The 21,201-nt window shown below is 43.4% G+C and overlaps 1 protein-coding gene across 2 annotated transcripts; it reads right to left on the bottom strand.

The window, feature by feature from the left end:
* Positions 1 to 1,669: 1,669 nt before the first annotated feature.
* Positions 1,670 to 12,797, bottom strand: cbx3b (chromobox 3b). Of its 2 annotated transcripts, none has more exons than XM_036936698.2 (5): positions 12,596 to 12,797; positions 11,925 to 12,124; positions 11,499 to 11,670; positions 6,351 to 6,490; positions 1,670 to 4,860 (listed from the first exon to the last, which is right to left on the bottom strand). In XM_036936698.2, the coding sequence occupies exons 2-5, from the start codon at positions 12,116 to 12,118 to the stop codon at positions 4,740 to 4,742; spliced, it is 627 nt and encodes a 208-aa protein (XP_036792593.1). In that variant the 5' UTR covers positions 12,119 to 12,124; positions 12,596 to 12,797; the 3' UTR covers positions 1,670 to 4,739. The 2 variants fall into 2 exon arrangements, with proteins under 2 accessions (XP_036792593.1, XP_036792591.1); XM_036936696.2 differs by having other exon boundaries at positions 6,351 to 6,493; positions 12,596 to 12,771.
* Between the last annotated feature and the right edge of the window lie 8,404 nt (positions 12,798 to 21,201).

Genomic DNA, 21,201 nt, shown 5'->3' with positions numbered 1-21,201 from the left:
ACCCACAGTACTGTCCAACTAGTTCAACCTACTGAACCAGGAAGAGACCCCCACACCGACCCTCACTGGGCAACATTACCCACAGTACTATCCAGCTAGTTCAACCTACTGAACCAGGAAGAGACCCCCACACTGACCCTCACTGGGCAACATTACCCACAGTACTGTCCAACTAGTTCAACCTACTGAACCAGGAAGAGACCCCCACACTGACCCTCACTGGGCAACATTACCCACAGTACTGTCCAACTAGTTCAACCTACTGAACCAGGAAGAGACCCCCACACTGACCCTCACTGGGCAACATTACCCACAGTACTGTCCAACTAGTTCAACCTACTGAACCAGGAAGAGACCCCCACACCGACCCTCACTGGGCAACATTACCCACAGTACTATCCAGCTAGTTCAACCTACTGAACCAGGAAGAGACCCCCACACCGACCCTCACTGGGCAACATTACCCACAGTACTATCCAGCTAGTTCAACCTACTGAACCAGGAAGAGACCCCCACACCGACCCTCACTGGGCAACATTACCTACAGTACTATTACATGATACACTGAAAACGATATCTAAAATCTCAGACACACATAGACTTCCCATCGAATTGATTGATAAAAGACTCCAGTCGTACCTGGAACACAAGGTTGTCAATCCCTTCTCTCATTCTTCAAGTTCAGATCCCGATCAGATCGAATCCACGATGGACTGGGGAATGAATGGTATGTTCTGAGAGAACAGCTGATCCCTCTTTATTATGGACAAACAGGTCTGAAGGTTTCCAAAGAGTCACAGGACAGAGGATTGAGGAACACCTTGTGCTGCTTCCATAAATCTCTGATATAAAACATGTTATTGTGTACCATATAAGGTAACGGAGACGTTCCGTCTGTATTTGTTGTTGGTCTGTTGGACCGTCTGACCTGGAAGTACCTAATAAAACACTATACAACCCTAGGATCAGGATCGTAACGACAATGACCATGATAGAACCCTATACAACCCTAGGATCAGGATGGTAACGACAATGACCGTGATAGAACCCTATACAACCCTAGGATCAGGATGGTAACAACAATGACCATGATAGAACCCTATAGAACCCTAGGATCAGGATGGTAACGACAATGACCGTGATATAACCCTATAGAACCCTAGGATAGAACCGCTGCTCTGTTGTCTAGTAAAACAGTGTGTAGTAACCAACACTGCCTCTTGACCTGGACCACATTTGCAACGTCACTGTGTGTTTCTATGTGACACTGCAATGCTCGTTCTGCTGAGCTTCCTCGTTTGAATCCCATTTCATAGAGTACTTGAGCACACCTGGAAGTCACAGGTGTGTTGGTGTGTATCCACATAGTACAAATACAACTGTCATGTCTCTATGTCTGTATGTCTTTCTCTGGTCACCAAATCTACTGAACAACGTCTTACTGTAGCTTATAAGGTGCCATCTTGTTAAGGTACAATCTGCTATATTTGCTGCTGTACAATGGTCATTCAATGAATGATACATTCTCTTCTCTTGAAGAATATCATTTATAAATGCAGTCTTAGTACAACTGTCCCAGAACGTGATTGTTTTACTCCGTTGTTTGTGTTTGTTGTCATTGAGTGTTTGTTAATGTGGACGATCTGAGAAACAGGACATTAAAGGCTCACAGGGTGACAGTTACCTTTATTCACAGACAGACACTTCATAGATCAAAGGTCAACAGGTACAGTAACTTATTCAAAGGCAGCCCAGAACAAAAGGTTCAACAGAATGGCAGTCTCAAATGGCAGACCATTCCCTATATAGTGCACTACAAAGGAAGTAGGGTTCTGTTTGGGATGCAGACATTGTCCCATAAACATTCCAGTCATGGGAGAGGTGCACAATGAATACAGTGTCAGTCATTTTTGTGTAGGGACTGGAGTTTGTCCTGAACATATATAACTCTGGGCCCCTTAACAAAACAATGATTTATCAGTAACAAATACAGGTTGGTGGATAAATATTTGGTTAAGAGTTGCTGAGAACAATCAGTGACTGGGTAAAATTAACATAATCACATCAGATATACTTTTTTCACATGTGACGTCACATTTTGATCAGAGTAACTCATCAAATCCTCATGGTCACTAATAGAACCCCTGGCTGTGTTCTACATTAAACAGTATACCGTCTACTATCATGTTCTACATTAAACAGTATACCGTCTACTATCATGTTCTACATTAAACAGTATACCGTCTACTATCATGTTCTACATCAAACAGTATACCGTCTACTATCATGTTCTACATCAAACAGTATACCGTCTACTATCATGTTCTACATTAAACAGTATACCGTCTACTATCATGTTCTACATTAAACAGTATACCGTCTACTATCATGCTCTATATTAAACAGTATACCGTCTACTATCATGTTCTACATTAAACAGTATACCGTCTACTATCATGTTCTACATTAAACAGTATACCGTCTACTATCATGTTCTACATTAAACAGTATACCGTCTACTATCATGTTCTACATTAAACAGTATACCGTCTACTATCATGTTCTACATTAAACAGTATACCGTCTACTATCATGTTCTACATTAAACAGTATACCGTCTACTATCATGTTCTACATTAAACAGTATACCGTCTACTATCATGTTCTACATTAAACAGTATACCGTCTACTATCATGTTCTACATTAAACAGTATACCGTCTACTATCATGTTCTACATTAAACAGTATACCGTCTACTATCATGTTCTACATTAAACAGTATACCGTCTACTATCATGTTCTACATTAAACAGTATACCATCTACTATCATGTTCTACATTAAACAGTATACCGTCTACTATCATGTTCTACATTAAACAGTATACCGTCTACTATCATGTTCTACATTAAACAGTATACCGTCTACTATCATGTTCTACATTAAACAGTATACCGTCTACTATCATGTTCTACATTAAACAGTATACCGTCTACTATCATGTTCTACATTAAACAGTATACCGTCTACTATCATGTTCTACATTAAACAGTATACCATCTACTATCATGTTCTACATTAAACAGTATACCGTCTACTATCATGTTCTACATTAAACAGTATACCGTCTACTATCATGTTCTACATTAAACAGTATACCGTCTACTATCATGTTCTACATTAAACAGTATACCGTCTACTATCATGTTCTACATTAAACAGTATACCGTCTACTATCATGTTCTACATTAAACAGTATACCGTCTACTATCATGTTCTACATTAAACAGTATACCATCTACTATCATGTTCTACATTAAACAGTATACCGTCTACTATCATGTTCTACATTAAACAGTATACCGTCTACTATCATGTTCTACATTAAACAGTATACCGTCTACTATCATGTTCTACATTAAACAGTATACCGTCTACTATCATGTTCTACATTAAACAGTATACCGTCTACTATCATGTTCTACATTAAACAGTATACCGTCTACTATCATGTTCTACATTAAACAGTATACCGTCTACTTTCATGTTCTACATTAAACAGTATACCGTCTACTATCATGCTCTATATTAAACAGCATACCGTCAGTCTACTATCATTCAACACTTTTCTACATTTGTCAGTAAACTAAATGTAACACATTTATCAACTTTGAATCGCACACACACACACACACACACACACACACACACACACACACACACACACACACACACAAAAAAGTACAATATCAAGGATTGTGGCAAAAAGTAAAAAGTGCAGATATCATATTAGGTGGCCAGTAGTTATCTATTGAGTGTAATGCACAGTGAACCCATTACTATACAATATTACTATACCTAATAAAACCACAGACATCTCACAGTGAACCCATTACTATACAATATTACTATACCTAATAAAACAACAGACATCTCACAGTGAACCCATTACTATACAATATTACTATACCTAATAAAACCACAGACATCTCACAGTGAACCCATTACTACACAAGATAAGTATCCTACCTAATAAAACAACAGACATCTCACAGTGGAAGAGCCGGAGGGAGAGCCTTGTGGCCAAGGTGCCCCGGAGGCAGAAGATACAAGAAACTAAATCTAGTACTAAACTCCAATACAATCACATGGGGTTCTACGACCACAGTATCAGTAGTCAAACAGAACACAGTGTCCACAGTGATTCAGTCTGCTGCAGTACATGAAGACACTGGGAAAGGAATGCTAAGTGCTGGATCCCAAAAAACAAAGGCATGTTATCCAGAGAGATACTCGCGCCCTTCGTCAGGCTTTGACAAAGAGCTTCGGGTTGAAAGGTTGTCCAATAGACTGCGGGGAGAATTCATCAGTGTGAACAGGCTGTCTGCCTTCATTTCATTAGTTTCAACTCAATCAGGGCCACAGAGAGAGATAGACGTCTCTATGAACGGTTCTGAACTCCACCACACGCCGCACTACACCCCAAAGGCATTGTGACCTCACCCAGCACCACAGGAAGCAGGAAGACCCCGTAGAGGGCTTTTACTCCTGCCACGATGACTCAATCTACCTGCAGCAGGACATCGTTTCACACACTGTGCTTTTAATGTCAGCTCAAGGAGGACCTTGGTTCGCTGGAGGAGAAATTAACCTATGAGATGCCTACAGATGCTTGTCAGTTCACATCCCTACTTGTGTACTGACTTGCACACACACACTCTACGACACACACACATCCTTTACTGGTCCTCGTCCCCAGAGTGCCAGGTGAGTTTGTCCTCGTAGAAGGCTACAACCACCTCAGGATACCTGGCGCTGGCCTCCCTGGCTGACAGCAGGGCCACCTCGTCACGGTTCTTCCTGTACAGACACACAGGGATACAAGCCATTATTAGAATCATTATACCGTCTCTATGACATATTATTACATAGATAATATCTGTACACACGTAAAGAGAGAGGGAGACAACGTGGAGGGGGGGCAATGTCCACTTCTTTCTGTTTGTCAGAGCACATCATTATAACTACTCTGATGCTGTTCTTTCTGTTTGTCAGAGCACATCATTATAACTACTCTGGTGCTGTTTGTTCTGTTTGTCAGAGCACATCATAACTACTCTGGTGCTGTTTGTTCTGTTTGTCAGAGCACATCATTATAACTACTCTGGTGCTGTTCTTTCTGTTTGTCAGAGCACATCATTATAACTACTCTGGTGCTGTTTTTTCTGTTTGTCAGAGCACATCATTATAACTACTCTGGTGCTGTTCGTTCTGTTTGTCAGAGCACATCATTATAACTACTCTGGTGCTGTTCGTTCTGTTTGTCAGAGCACATCATTATAACTACTCTGGTGCTGTTCGTTCTGTTTGTCAGAGCACATCATTATAACTACTCTGGTGCTGTTCTTTCTGTTTGTCAGAGCACATCATTATAACTACTCTGGTGCTGTTCGTTCTGTTTGTCAGAGCACATCATTATAACTACTCTGGTGCTGTTCTTTCTGTTTGTCAGAGCACATCATTATAACTACTCTGGTGCTGTTCTTTCTGTTTGTCAGAGCACATCATTATAACTACTCTGGTGCTGTTCTTTCTGTTTGTCAGAGCACATCATTATAACTACTCTGGTGCTGTTCTTTCTGTTTGTCAGAGCACATCATTATAACTACTCTGGTGCTGTTCTTTCTGTTTGTCAGAGCACATCATTATAACTACTCTGGTGCTGTTCATTCTGTTTGTCAGAGCACATCATTATAACTACTCTGGTGCTGTTCGTTCTGTTTGTCAGAGCACATCATTATAACTACTCTGGTGCTGTTCTTTCTGTTTGTCAGAGCACATCATTATAACTACTCTGGTGCTGTTCTTTCTGTTTGTCAGAGCACATCATTATAACTACTCTGGTGCTGTTCTTTCTGTTTGTCAGAACACATCATTATAACTACTCTGGTGCTGTTCTTTCTGTTTGTCAGAGCACATCATTATAACTACTCTGGTGCTGTTCGTTCTGTTTGTCAGAGCACATCATTATAACTACTCTGGTGCTGTTCGTTCTGTTTGTCAGAGCACATCATTATAACTACTCTGGTGCTGTTCTTTCTGTTTGTCAGAGCACATCATTATAACTACTCTGGTGCTGTTGCACAATCAAAAGTCTTTCCCAGAAATGACTAGTATGTTTGAGGAATGTAGCCTACACTAGTCTGTTGCTGCCTGGCATACAGTCAGGAAGACAAGAGGAACCAGTTGTGTGACAAGAGAGTTTTTATTCTAAAAACAACCTCTGAATTTTGGTGTTAGTTGGTGTTTGTTGCAGTTTGTTGTGGCAGTATGGAAGTGGTTAACTCTACCATTTGATGAGGAACATGAGTTCTCCGTGTCTTTCTGTGGAGCCGATGATGCGTTCAGGTTCCAGGGGGCACGTGAGGGCAGTAGGAGAATCCTGGTCAGCAGGTTCCTGGAGGTCATTATGTCTCTGCTCGCTGTACACCTGCTGGGAGGACAACACAACACAGCTGTCAGGGGGATTGACTCAGTACCGGTACCCCCCTGTATATAGCCTCCACATTGACTCTGTACCGGTACCCCCCTGTATATAGCCTCCACATTGACTCGGTCCCGGTACCCCCCTGTATATAGCCTCCACATTGACTCGGTACCGGTACCCCCTGTATATAGCCTCCACATTGACTCGGTACCGGTACCCCCTGTATATAGCCTCCACATTGACTCGGTACCGGTACCCCCCTGTATATAGCCTCCACATTGACTCGGTACCGGTACCCCCTGTATATAGCCTCCACATTGACTCTGTACCGGTACCCCCCTGTATATAGCCTCCACATTGACTCGGTACCGGTACCCCCCTGTATATAGCCTCCACATTGACTCGGTACCGGTACCCCCTGTATTTAGCCTCCACATTGACTCTGTACCGGTACCCCCTGTATATAGCCTCCACATTGACTCTGTACCGGTACCCCCTGTATATAGCCTCCACATTGACTCGGTACCGGTACCCCCCTGTATATAGCCTCCACATTGACTCAGTACCGGTACCCCCTGTATATAGCCTCCACATTGACTCTGTACCGGTACCCCCTGTATATAGCCTCCACATTGACTCGGTACCGGTACCCCCCTGTATATAGCCTCCACATTGACTCGGTACCGGTACCCCCTGTATATAGCCTCCACATTGACTCGGTACCGGTACCCCCCTGTATATAGCCTCCACATTGACACTGTACCGGTACCCCCTGTATATAGCCTCCACATTGACTCGGTACCGGTACCCCCTGTATATAGCCTCCACATTGACTCTATACCGGTACCCCCTGTATATAGCCTCCACATTGACTCTGTACCGGTACCCCCTGTATATAGCCTCCACATTGACTCTGTACCGGTACCCCCTGTATATAGCCTCCACATTGACTCTGTACCGGTACCCCCTGTATATAGCCTCGTTATTGTTATTTTATTCTGTTATGTCAACACCTGTTGTATTGTTAGAGGAGTGTTATAAAACAACAGACCTGTCAGAGTGATCTCCTGTTGTGATGAGTTAGAGGAGCGTTATAACACAACAGACCTGTCAGAGAGATCTCCTGTTGTGATGAGTTAGAGGTGCGTTATAACACAACAGACCTGTCAGAGTGATCTCCTGTTGTGATGAGTTAGAGGAGCGTTATAACACAACAGACCTGTCAGAGTGATCTCCTGTTGTGATGAGTTAGAGGAGTGTTATAACACAACAGACCTGTCAGAGTGATCTCCTGTTGTGATGAGTTAGAGGAGCGTTATAACACAACAGACCTGTCAGAGGGCTCTCCTGTTGTGATGAGTTAGAGGTGCGTTATAACACAACAGACCTGTCAGAGTGATCTCCTGTTGTGATGAGTTAGAGGAGCGTTATAACACAACAGACCTGTCAGAGTGATCTCCTGTTGTGATGAGTAAGAGGAGCGTTATAACACAACAGACCTGTCAGAGAGATCTCCTGTTGTGATGAGTTAGAGGAGCGTTATAACACAACAGACCTGTCAGAGAGATCTCCTGTTGTGATGAGTTAGAGGAGCGTTATAACACAACAGACCTGTCAGAGTGATCTCCTGTTGTGATGAGTTAGAGGAGTGTTATAACACAACAGACCTGTCAGAGGGATCTCCTGTTGTGATGAGTTAGAGGAGCGTTATAACACAACAGACCTGTCAGAGTGATCTCCTGTTGTGATGAGTTAGAGGAGTGTTATAACACAACAGACCTGTCAGAGTGATCTCCTGTTGTGATGAGTTAGAGGAGCGTTATAACACAACAGACCTGTCAGAGTGATCTCCTGTTGTGATGAGTTAGAGGAGTGTTATAACACAACAGACCTGTCAAGAGTGATCTCCTGTTGTGATGAGTTAGAGGAGCGTTATAACACAACAGACCTGTCAGAGTGATCTCCTGTTGTGATGAGTTAGAGGAGCGTTATAACACAACAGACCTGTCAGAGGGCTCTCCTGTTGTGATGAGTTAGAGGAGCGTTATAACACAACAGACCTGTCAGAGTGATCTCCTGTTGTGATGAGTTAGAGGAGCGTTATAACACAACAGACCTGTCAGAGTGATCTCCTGTTGTGATGAGTTAGAGGAGTGTTATAACACAACAGATCTGTCAGAGTGATCTCCTGTTGTGATGAGTTAGAGGAGCGTTATAACACAACAGACCTGTCAGAGTGATCTCCTGTTGTGATGAGTTAGAGGAGCGTTATAACACAACAGACCTGTCAGAGTGATCTCCTGTTGTGATGAGTTACAGGAGCGTTATAATCATCTAAGACAACGACTCTCTCCCCGTCTCAATATTAAATAGAGATAAGCGACACTGCACATGCTGAACAGGTGTTATAGACATTTTGTTTGTAATTTAGTCAAAGGGTTTTTTAATCACTCTATAGTACTATGTGGAAGCTCAGTGCCAGGTGTGGAAAGTGGAAACATTGACTCCAAGGGAACAATGAAACATGTGTATATCTGGAACAGAATGTCTGGATATCATTCTGGAATTAGAATGCCTCCTTCCTGGTTCTATTCCTATATCAGTCTGCTGAGGTAACTTTTCCACATGACTCTGGCGCTTTTATCATAATATAACAAATATGTATTTTTGGGTACCGGTATTCTTACTCTATTCCATGATCATATAGTAATACACCTACATACACACACTGATCTACAGACCAGTCTTCTACTGACATTAATAAACACACTGATCTACAGACCAGTCTTCTACTGACATTAATAAACACACTGATCTACAGACCAGTCTTCTACTGACATTAATAAACACACTGATCTACAGACCAGTCTTCTACTGACATTAATAAACACACTGATCTACAGACCAGTCTTCTACTGACATTAATAAACACACTGATCTACAGACCAGTCTTCTACTGACATTAATAAACACACTGATCTACAGACCAGTCTTCTACTGACATTAATAAACACACTGATCTACAGACCAGTCTTCTACTGACATTAATAAACACACTGATCTACAGACCAGTCTTCTACTGACATTAATAAACACACTGATCTACAGACCAGTCTTCTACTGACATTAATAAACACACTGATCTACAGACCAGTCTTCTACTGACATTAATAAACACACTGATCTACAGACCAGTCTTCTACTGACATTAATAAACACACTGATCTACAGACCAGTCTTCTACTGACATTAATAAACACACTGATCTACAGACCAGTCTTCTACTGACATTAATAAACACACTGATCTACAGACCAGTCTTCTACTGACATTAATAACACTGATCTACAGACCAGTCTTCTACTGACATTAATAAACACACTGATCTACAGACCAGTCTTCTACTGAAATTAATAATCACACTGATCTACAGACCAGTCTTCTACTGACATTAATAACCACACTGATCTACAGACCAGTCTTCTACTGACATTAATAAACACACTGATCTACAGACCAGTCTCCTACTGACATTAATAAACACACTGATCTACAGACCAGTCTTCTACTGACATTAATAAACACACTGATCTACAGACCAGTCTTCTACTGACATTAATAAACACACTGATCGACAGACCAGTCTCCTACTGACATTAATAAACACACTGATCTACAGACCAGTCTTCTACTGACATTAATAAACACACTGATCTACAGACCAGTCTTCTACTGACATTAATAAACACACTGATCTACAGACCAGTCTCCTACTGACATTAATAACACTGATCTACAGACCAGTCTTCTACTGACATTAATAACACTGATCTACAGACCAGTCTTCTACTGACATTAATAAACACACTGATCTACAGACCAGTCTTCTACTGACATTAATAAACACACTGATCTACAGACCAGTCTTCTACTGACATTAATAACACTGATCTACAGACCAGTCTTCTACTGACATTAATAAACACACTGATCTACAGACCAGTCTTCTACTGACATTAATAAACACACTGATCTACAGACCAGTCTTCTACTGACATTAATAACACTGATCTACAGACCAGTCTTCTACTGACATTAATAAACACACTGATCTACAGACCAGTCTTCTACTGACATTAATAAACACACTGATCTACAGACCAGTCTTCTACTGACATTAATAATCACACTGATCTACAGACCAGTCTTCTACTGACATTAATAAACACAATGATCTACAGACCAGTCTTCTACTGACATTAATAAACACACTGATCTACAGACCAGTCTTCTACTGAAATTAATAATCACACTGATCTACAGACCAGTCTTCTACTGACATTAATAACACTGATCTACAGACCAGTCTTCTACTGACATTAATAAACACACTGATCTACAGACCAGTCTCCTACTGACATTAATAAACACACTGATCTACAGACCAGTCTTCTACTGACATTAATAAACACTGATCTACAGACCAGTCTTCTACTGACATTAATAAACACTGATCTACAGACCAGTCTTCTAATGACATTAATAAACACACTGATCTACAGACCAGTCTTCTACTGACATTAATAAACACACTGATCTACAGACCAGTCTCCTACTGACATTAATAACACTGATCTACAGACCAGTCTTCTACTGACATTAATAAACACTGATCTACAGACCAGTCTTCTACTGACATTAATAAACACACTGATCTACAGACCAGTCTTCTACTGACATTAATAACACTGATCTACAGACCAGTCTCCTACTGACATTAATAAACACACTGATCTACAGACCAGTCTTCTACTGACATTAATAAACACACTGATCTACAGACCAGTCTTCTACTGACATTAATAAACACACTGATCTACAGACCAGTCTCCTACTGACATTAATAAACACTCTGTCATCCCAGATCTCAGTCACTCTGTCATCCCAGATCTCAGTCACTCTGTCATCCCAGATCTCAGCCACTCTGTCATCCCAGATCTCAGCCACTCACAATCTCAGTCTCCTGTTCTGCCAGTTCCTCTTTGGGGACGAGCTCCGGTTCCACCGGCCGTAGGTTCTCTTCCTCAACCTGATTCTCTCCAGACAAACAGAGGTTTCTCAGGAACTCTTCTATCAGTTCAGGACAGACCAAGTTGTCCTCTGGTTCCCAGGTGTTGTCAGCACTAGAAGCAGAAACAGTGTGAGTGTGTCTATGTACAGCTAGCATTTTATATTAGCCACTGAAGACATTAATGGAATTCATAGACACAACTATTTTTAACTAGTTTAGGATACTACTGTATATGTCCCAAATGGCCTCCTATTCCTTATATAGTGCACTAGTGTGTAATTATGTTTAAGAGTAATGCTTTAGGGAATATGGTGCCATTTGGGAGGCACAATGGTCTATCCAACTGTGTTGAAATGCTCTCCTTACTCGGTGAATCCTTTCCACTTCAGATAGTACTCTACTCTTCCATTGAAGACCCTTCGGTGGATGATCTTCTCAACCACAAACTCCTGGACGACTGCTGCTGCTGTTGTTGTTGTTGATAGCGTTGTTGTTGTTAATGGTGTTGGTGTTATTATTGTTTCTGCCTTTCTCTGTTTCACATTCTGCTTTTTTCTCATTCTAACCTGCAGAGGGAAATATATACTTCAAGTTAAGTGTAATTCAGAAAAACTTTAATTCAGAAAAATGTAGTAGCCTATTTAATTGTGTATTTGTGAAGAGGCTATGGCTGTATTCACTCCTCATCATAAATATTATGTCAAATCTTTCACGCAACGTTATTACAATGTAACGCGAGCACAATCTCGAAGTCCAGACAGAATATCGTCGTCATTATCATCATCATCATCATGTGGTTACATTGTAACGTCTAGCAGCCTCGGGTCAAGGGGACATAGACGGATAGACTAGCGCATCGCCGTTCTACGAAACATTGTAATCGCGCGTTCTGTACACATCTACTGTCGGCTACACATCTATTCATATTCACAAATAACTATGTTTACTGCAGACTCGCTGGTGAAATTACTAGAGGCTGATGATTGATTAACGAAAACGTATTCTAGGCTACATAGATATTACTAATAAACACGTACGCTTTCAGTCCAACTTTGGCTGTGACAGAAATACGCTACGATGTAGCACACGCTGGAGCACGCGGATACAAAAACAATATCAATGTGTCCCGTGGTTCGTTAGATGCGTAGCCAAATGCAACAATGTTCCAGTGTCTTACAAAAACTTTTCATGAATGAGTTAAATAAAGATGGCCGGGTTGGGAGCTCGGAGGAAGTGGTTGCCAAGGGAAGAGGTCAAGTCAGTAAAACCGGGAGGAGACAATGGGACATCCGCCAATCACAGACCGATCCGCTTGTCTGCTCTGTCTACAGTGGGAATTCGCCTGGGTTTACTGCGGTGTCATTTTATAGTAGGTTTGGCTATACACTCGGCTATAATGATGATTGTCGATAGCCGACGGGCACCGGGGAGAGAAGTTGCATACGCTGTTAAAATAAAGTGTTTTGTAACACTAAAACTAGTGGGAACTGAGCTGCCACCATCGTTAAGGAGACGAAACCTTAACTTTGCTTGAGGTTTGAAATACATGTGTGTAAGGGGTTATGAGACAGATTTAAGGTGTAGCCTACTGAAAAATTCATCCTAAGGAGTTCTGAAACATAACGTGGTGTGTTGTAACGCCACATAGTCAAGCGTTGTGGAACACCTTGCCAGAGACTGGGAGCGCTAACCAGGAAAAGGTTGAAAATACTAGTATGATGTTTCGAGTCCTGTTTCATGCAGAATTAGATCCCTTATCTGTTGGTGTCGTTTCCTCTATGTAAAGCTCCTGAACAATATCATTGTGTTTCGAGTCCTGCCTAGTGCAGAATTAGAGTTCTGGACTTTTCAAATTCTTTAAATGGGAGTCCATACTCATTGTATATTCCCTGCAGTTATATGGTCTTCTGAGAAACTCCCCATAGGTCATTCCCAAAGGTCAAATGTATGGTATTATGCTCAAACAAAGGATATGATAAAATATAGTTTCGTGAAAATACAAATGAATACGTTTGTCCAGGATAGTAGTTAATGACTACAAAATACAATTTTTTCAAGAGGGGATTTTGAAGCTTAGTATTTTCTTAGCAAATGATAAAATGACAACAAAACAGGAACAGGTCGTTAACATTTTAATACTGATAAAGTGACTGTTCTAAGATCTGTAAGTTATTTATCATTTTCATATTCTTCCAAATCAAGGGAAATATGGCATTATATTTCACATTAATAGAACAAGAATACAGGCAATGACTGCTATAATGTTAGCAGTAGAAATCACACAAAACTTGTACAAAACTCCAGCCCATGGCTCAATATGAAGGTCAAAAGTTGGATGCAGTAAGGTGTGGCGTGGTAGGCTAGAGCTAGAGCAAGTTAAATGATCCCTGGCTATTTAGTGTAGCATGTAGCATATAGCATGTCACATGTAGCATGTAGCAAATAGCATGTCACATGTAGCATGTAGCATATAGCATGTCACATGTAGCATGTAGCATATAGCATGTCACATGTAGCATGTAGCATATAGCATGTCACATGTAGCATGTGAGGCAAGCATCGAACAATATATAAAGCTCGTAGGCAAACAAACCAGCAGTATTAACAAAAAAACAGGCCTTCATTTGCATAAGAAAACAAGTGCACAAAAGGTGTAAACAATGACGTGTCCATTAACAACTAGATGTAACATCAACAATGAATCAAAATGGCAGTTTGACTTGTACTATAAGCATACAGTGACCATTAGCCGCCAGAAATTCTACACAAAACCAATGTTCTCGTTGAATGAATTCCTTTTCTGTCTCCTTCTTCAATTGTAACAGAGTAACACAGTCATAATACCCATAAAACCTAGCGGTCAAACATGGACATGGTTCCAATAGTTTTTCCACCGTTCATTTTTCCCACAGGGGATTTTAGAAACACTTAAAATGAACACTGACGTTTTGATAACTGTAGATCTCTCCAGGACCAGGTTTATTTTCACCCCTTTTATCATTATCTTGTCTCATCGCTGCCACTCCCCTACAGGCTTGGGAGAGGCAAAGGTGAATTCACACGTCCTACGAAGCATGACCCGCCAATCCGCGCTTCTTAACGCTTGCTTAACCCGGAAGCCAACTGCACCAATGTGTCAGAGGAAACGCAGTTCAACTGATGACTGAAGTCAGCCTGCATGTGCCCAGCCCGCGTCAAGGAGTTGCTAGAGTGCAATGAGCCAAGTTAAGGCCCCCCGGCCAAACCCTCCCCTAACCCGGACAATTGTGCGCAACCCTATGGGATTCCCAGTCACGGTCAGTAATAGCACAGCCTGGGATCAAACTCCAGGCTGTAGTGACACCACAACACTGCGATGCAGTGCCTCAGTCCACTGCGCCACTCAGGTGGCCCCAGACAAGGTGATTTTTTATCAATATAGTTAATGTAGTTGCCTGTATTTACCCCCCCCCCCAAAATGCTATGCTAATTAGCTGCTAAGGTGGCTATCATTAAGAACTACAAATACCATGATGATCTGGACGTGACTAGGCCAAATCAAGGCCAAGGTAAGAATCTCTGGATTCATTTAGAGGCGAAAGAAACACACACCAATGTAGGCGAGGTGCTTCCTAACGGAGTAGAACACTTAACAAGAAAAGTTGCAAATAACATGAATGGATATCATACGATCATATATACAATGTGTCTACATAGGCCTACAAACATTTACAATGAATGGATATCATACGATCATAGATACAATGTGTCTACATAGGCCTACAAACATTTACAATGAATGGATATCAGACGATCATAGATACAATGTGTCTACATAGGCCTACAAACATTTACAATGAATGGATATCATACGATCATAGATACAATGTGTCTACATAGGCCTACAAACATTTACAATGAATGGATATCATACGATCATAGATACAATGTGTCTACATAGGCCTACAAACATTTACAATGAATGGATATCATACGATCATAGATACAATGTGTCTACATAGGCCTACAAACATTTACAATGAATGGATATCATACGATCATAGATACAATGTGTCTACATAGGCCTACAAACATTTACAATGAATGGATATCATACGATCATAGATACAATGTGTCTACATAGGCCTACAAACATTTACAATGAATGGATATCATACGATCACAGAGACAATGTGTCTACATAGGCCTACAAACATTTACAATGAATAGCAAAATCACAACAATCACAAGAACGGCTTCAGTATCTTATTAGTGCTGACACTGTTTTGAATTGGGAATGGTTCATAATAGATGAGAAATAGTCTAATATCTAAATAGCTGAATTCATTTAGGTTAACAAGCTATTGTCAATACATGTGGAAAGGCTGACAGTAAAATAATATTTAAGTAGGCATAGTAGACTATTATTATTATTATTTAAAATAGTTATTTATTATTTTTTATTATTAATAACATTATTATTAAATACGTCTGACAACATATTAAATGGTTAACTTTTATTGAACAAAGAGAATACCATTGGCAAAAGGCTTCTAAAACTAGATACTATATTTTTCACGGACAACATATCCACTCCAAGACCTCAAAAGTTCTACTGAGCGCTCTGCTGCGCAAAGCCTCCAAAAGCTTTGATTGACAGTTCATCTTAAACCAATCAAAACGAAGGTGGGTACTGATTGGCCAAATGAAGTGAAGACTCACATTGGCCATCACACGTCACTGTGTAACATTTTACCACTAGAGGACGCTGTCTGTTGTGGATTCAACCACCAGAGAGGCAAAACAAAACAGAGTGACTAAAAAGGATGGTGTTGGATAAATGCAACCACTCTCAAATTCATAGACAGAGATTTAGGTTCTGATGGGGTAGACAGCTGAACTAAGCTCATGAGGCATATTATTGGCTACCAATCCCAGATTGTGGTATTAGGGTTAGGGATAGGGATAGGGATAGGGATAGGGATAGGGTTAGGGTTAGGGTTAGGGTTAGGGTTAGGGTTACAGTAAGGGTTGCAGTTGGGGTTAGATCTGGCTAACAGGGCGCATACAGCTACAGCAAAAGCCCACTTGAAAAGTCGGAGGAGATAGCATAGCAGAAGTAGTATGAAAAAATGAATGAATTGTTCCTGATTGCTAGTGACATACAATACTGTCAATCCCACCCAGAGCAAAAGGAGTCTCTGTGCTAAAACCAAACCACAATAAACCAAGAACGAGTAACGACTTAATATATATCACATACGCCTTACGACACCATATCATAAACTGAGAAAGAATGAAATACTTTTCTGGTTTAGAATAACATAAAACCACAAACTATCTGAGTCTGAGTTCACACTCTGGATGACTAACAGGTCTGACACCCACAGCCCAGCCAGGACCCATGTCTAGACGGAACCTGAGAACAGTTTGGGGGAGTGGAGGGTTTGGAGGGGTGCTGGGGGACCCTGGATGTGAACAGAGACGTTTTTTAAGGAAAGAAAAGCAGCAGACTCTAACAGCTCTGATGATGCAATACAGGTAAGATATACCAGCTAAACACTCTGCACCCAGCCAGAGAGACACCACAGAGCCACTCTGCACCCAGCCAGAGAGACACCACAGAGCCACTCTGCACCCAGCCAGAGAGACACCACAGAGCCACTCTGCACCCAGCCAGAGAACCACCACAGAGCCACTCTGCACCCAGCCAGAGAGACACCACAGAGCCACTCTGCACCCAGCCAGAGAGACACCACAGAGCCGCTCTGCACCCTGCCAGAGAGACACCACAGAGCCACTCTGCACCCAGCCAGAGAGACACCACAGAGCCACTCTGCACCCAGCCAGAGAGACACCACAGAGCCACTCTGCACCCAGCCAGAGAGACACCACAGAGCCACTCTGCACCCAGCCAGAGAGACACCACAGAGCTACTCTGCACCCAGCCAGAGAGACACCACAGAGCCACTCTGCACCCAGCCAGAGAACCACCACAGAGCCACTCTGCACCCAGCCAGAGAACCACCACAGAGCCACTCTGCACCCAGCCAGAGAACCACCACAGAGCCACTCTGCACCCAGCCAGAGAACCACCACAGAGCCACTCTGCACTCAGCCAGAGAACCACCACAGAGCCACTCTGCACCCAGCCAGAGAGACACCACAGAGCCACTCTGCACCCAGCCAGAGAGACACCACAGAGCCACTCTGCACCCAGCCAGAGAGACACCACAGAGCCACTCTGCACCCAGCCAGAGAACCACCACAGAACCACTCTGCACCCAGCCAGAGAACCACCACAGAGCCACTCTGCACCCAGCCAGAGAGACACCACAGAGCCACTCTGCACCCAGCCAGAGAACCACCACAGAGCCACTCTGCACCCAGCCAGAGAGACACCACAGAGCCACTCTGCACCCAGCCAGAGAACCACCACAGAACCACTCTGCACCCAGCCAGAGAGACACCACAGAGCCACTCTGCACCCAGCCAGAGAGACACCACAGAGCCACTCTGCACCCAGCCAGAGAGACACCACAGAGCCACTCTGCACCCAGCCAGAGAGACACCACAGAGCCACTCTGCACCCAGCCAGAGAACCACCACAGAGCTACTCTGGGTTTTGGTCTCTCTTAGGACCATCTGTGTATCTATACAGTCAGAGAGGTACATACAGCTACATTCAGTTGTCCCAAGGAAGGTGTTGCTTTCTCAGAAGGGGATGAGCAAATTTAAGGGAAGGCCCAGTGCAGAATGATCCCCATGATTTCACTGGATTTCCACAGACCACAGCATAGAACGCATTTCAACGCATTTCTCATTTTCATTTTAAATAGCCATTTTAGATGATTTATTCAATATGTAAATGCTGAGCTTAATAGTTTAATCACTGGCAGATTAATTTGTAAACCAAACAGATACCACGTTCCCCTGTCCAAGGACAGAGTAGCGCCTGCGCAATGAAAAGGCACCAAATCCACTTCGCCCACGACCCTCTGGAACGCTCTCACACCTGTAGCTCGCCAATGTTGCCAAGGCCTAATGTTAAACAATGAAAAAGAATGTAAAACAATGTATTGGAAACAGTAATGAATACATAGAGTTAGTCAAGCTCTGTGTAGCCTATTTCATTTAGGGTCTACTGATACAATGTTTAAAGCTTCAACAATGGAATGTTCTTCAAGATAACCACGTTTAAGGACAACCGTCACTACATGTTTGTTATCTTGCATGAGTTGCGTCTGAAATTTGTTGAAGAATGTTGACTTCAAAATAAGAGTCCCCTTCTGGAACACGGACAGGAAATGGGTATATTTCAGAGTGAAATGTGTAGTACATGGAGGAGCGGGGAACTGCTTCTCCACAGGATCAAATCATCTGAACAACAATCACTGCACCTTTCTGTGAAAACAGGCTACAATGAGCCTACATCTTAGACCTACAGAACCTCATCAACAGTTTGTGATTCCTCTTTTCGGGTCTCGTGGGATCAGGCTGGTGGAACGAAGCTGATTTTCAGAAGGAGAAGACTTCAATGAAAGGTTAGCCTCCCCCAGCTACTGATCCTGCTCATTGTAACACAGTCATTCATGAAACCCAATATCTGTCTTCTCTTCAGGTTAGGTGACATTACATCACTGAGTTCTCGCTAGTAGTATATTTAAACACACTCCAGTATTGTACTGGACACACACACACGCACACATGCACGCAGGCACACACACACGCACACACACCCACGCACACATGCACACACACACACAGACACACAGACGTTCTGTACTTTACATTCCACAGTTGTACCATCACAGCAGGACCAGCACTCAGCACCATTATCAACTCCACAGGCCTTCATATGATTATATTCACCTTCACATACTGAACTAATCTACCACCGTTATGATCTAGACTCTGTTATAGTTCCTCTGTGTTCACATACTGAACCAATCTACCACTGTTACGATCTAGACTCTGTTATAGTTCCTCTGTGTTCACATACTGAACCAATCTACCACTGTTACGATCTAGACTCTGTTAAAGTTCCTCTGTGTTCACATACTGAACCAATCTACCACCGTTATGATCTAGACTCTGTTACAGTTCCTTTGTATTCACATACTGAACCAATCTACCACTGTTACGATCTAGACTCTGTTATTGAAACCGTTCCTCTGTATTTCCTCAACTGCAGCTGAAATGAAATGGACATTTGACAGAGGACAGAGAGAAAGAGCAGGACAGCAGACCACCTGGGTTTCCTTCCAGAAATCTGTCTCCTGCTTCAGAGCACATTATAGTAGAGTAGCCCTCAGCAACATTCTCCTGGTTATTATGTACCTGATGATGACTCTGGCATGGAGACTGGAAGGTATAGGGGGAGACTGGGGGATATAGGGGGAGACTGGGGGGTATAGGGGGAGACTGGGGGGTATAGGGGGAGACTGGAAGGTATAGGGGGAGACTGGGAGGTATAGGGGGAGACTGGGACGTATAGGGGGAGACTGGGAGGTATAGGGGGAGACTGGGGGGTATAGGGGGAGACTGGGACGTATAGGGGGAGACTGGGAGATATAGGGGGAGACTGGGACGTATAGGGGGAGACTGGGGGGTATAGGGGGAGACTGGGAGGTATAAGGGAAGACTGGGACGTATAGGGGGAGACTGGGAGGTATAGGGGGAGACTGGGGGGTATAGGGGGAGACTGGGGGGTATAGGGGGAGACTGGGAGGTATGGGGGAGACTGGGGGGGTATAGGGGGAGACTGGGAGGTATAGGGGGAGACTGGAAGGTATAGGGGGAGACTGGGGGGTATAGGGGGAGACTGGGGGGTATAGGGGGAGACTGGGGAGGTATAGGGGGAGACTGGGAGGTATAGGGGGAGACTGGGGGGTATAGGGAGAGACTGGGACGTATAGGGGGAGACAGGGACGTATAGGAGGGAGACTGGGGGGTATAGGGGGAGACTGGAAGGTATAGGGGGAGACTGGGGGGTATAGGGGGAGACTGGGAGGTATAGGGGGAGACTGGGAGGTATAGGGGGAGACTGGGGGGTATAGGGGGAGACTGGGGGTATAGGGGAGACTGGGGGGTATAGGGGGAGACTGGGGGGTATAGGGGAGACTGGGGGATGTAGGGGGAGACTGGGAGGTATAGGGGGAGACTGGGGGGTATAGGCGGAGACTGGGACGTATAGGGGAAGACTGGGAGGTATAGGGGGAGACTGGGGGGTATAGGGGGAGACTGGGGTGTATAGGGGGAGACTGGGAGGTATAGGGGAGACCTTGAGGTATAGGGGGAGACTGGGGGGTATAGGGGGAGACTGGGAGGTATAGGGAGAGACTGGGTGGTATAGGGGGAGACTGGGATGTATAGGGGGAGACTGGGACATATAGGGAGAGACTGGGACGTATAGGGGGAGACTGGGAGGTATAGGGAGAGACTGGGAGAGATATGGGGGGGTATAGGGGGAGACTGGCGGGTATATGGGGAGACTGGGGGGTATAGGGGGAGACTGGGGGGTATAGGGGAGACTGGGGGGTGTAGGGGAGACTGGGAGGTATAGAGGGAGACTGGGGGTATAGGGGGAGACTGGGGGGTATAGGGGGAGACTGTGGGTATAGGGGAGACTGGGGGGTATAGGGGGAGACTGGGGGGTGACTGG

The sequence above is a fragment of the Oncorhynchus mykiss genome, chromosome 2 (assembly GCF_057628025.1).
Source record: "Oncorhynchus mykiss isolate SJ-2025 chromosome 2, ASM5762802v1, whole genome shotgun sequence".
NCBI lineage: Eukaryota > Metazoa > Chordata > Actinopteri > Salmoniformes > Salmonidae > Oncorhynchus > Oncorhynchus mykiss.
Note: the sequence above shows the minus strand (reverse complement) of the source record. Positions and strands in the feature narration are given on the sequence as shown.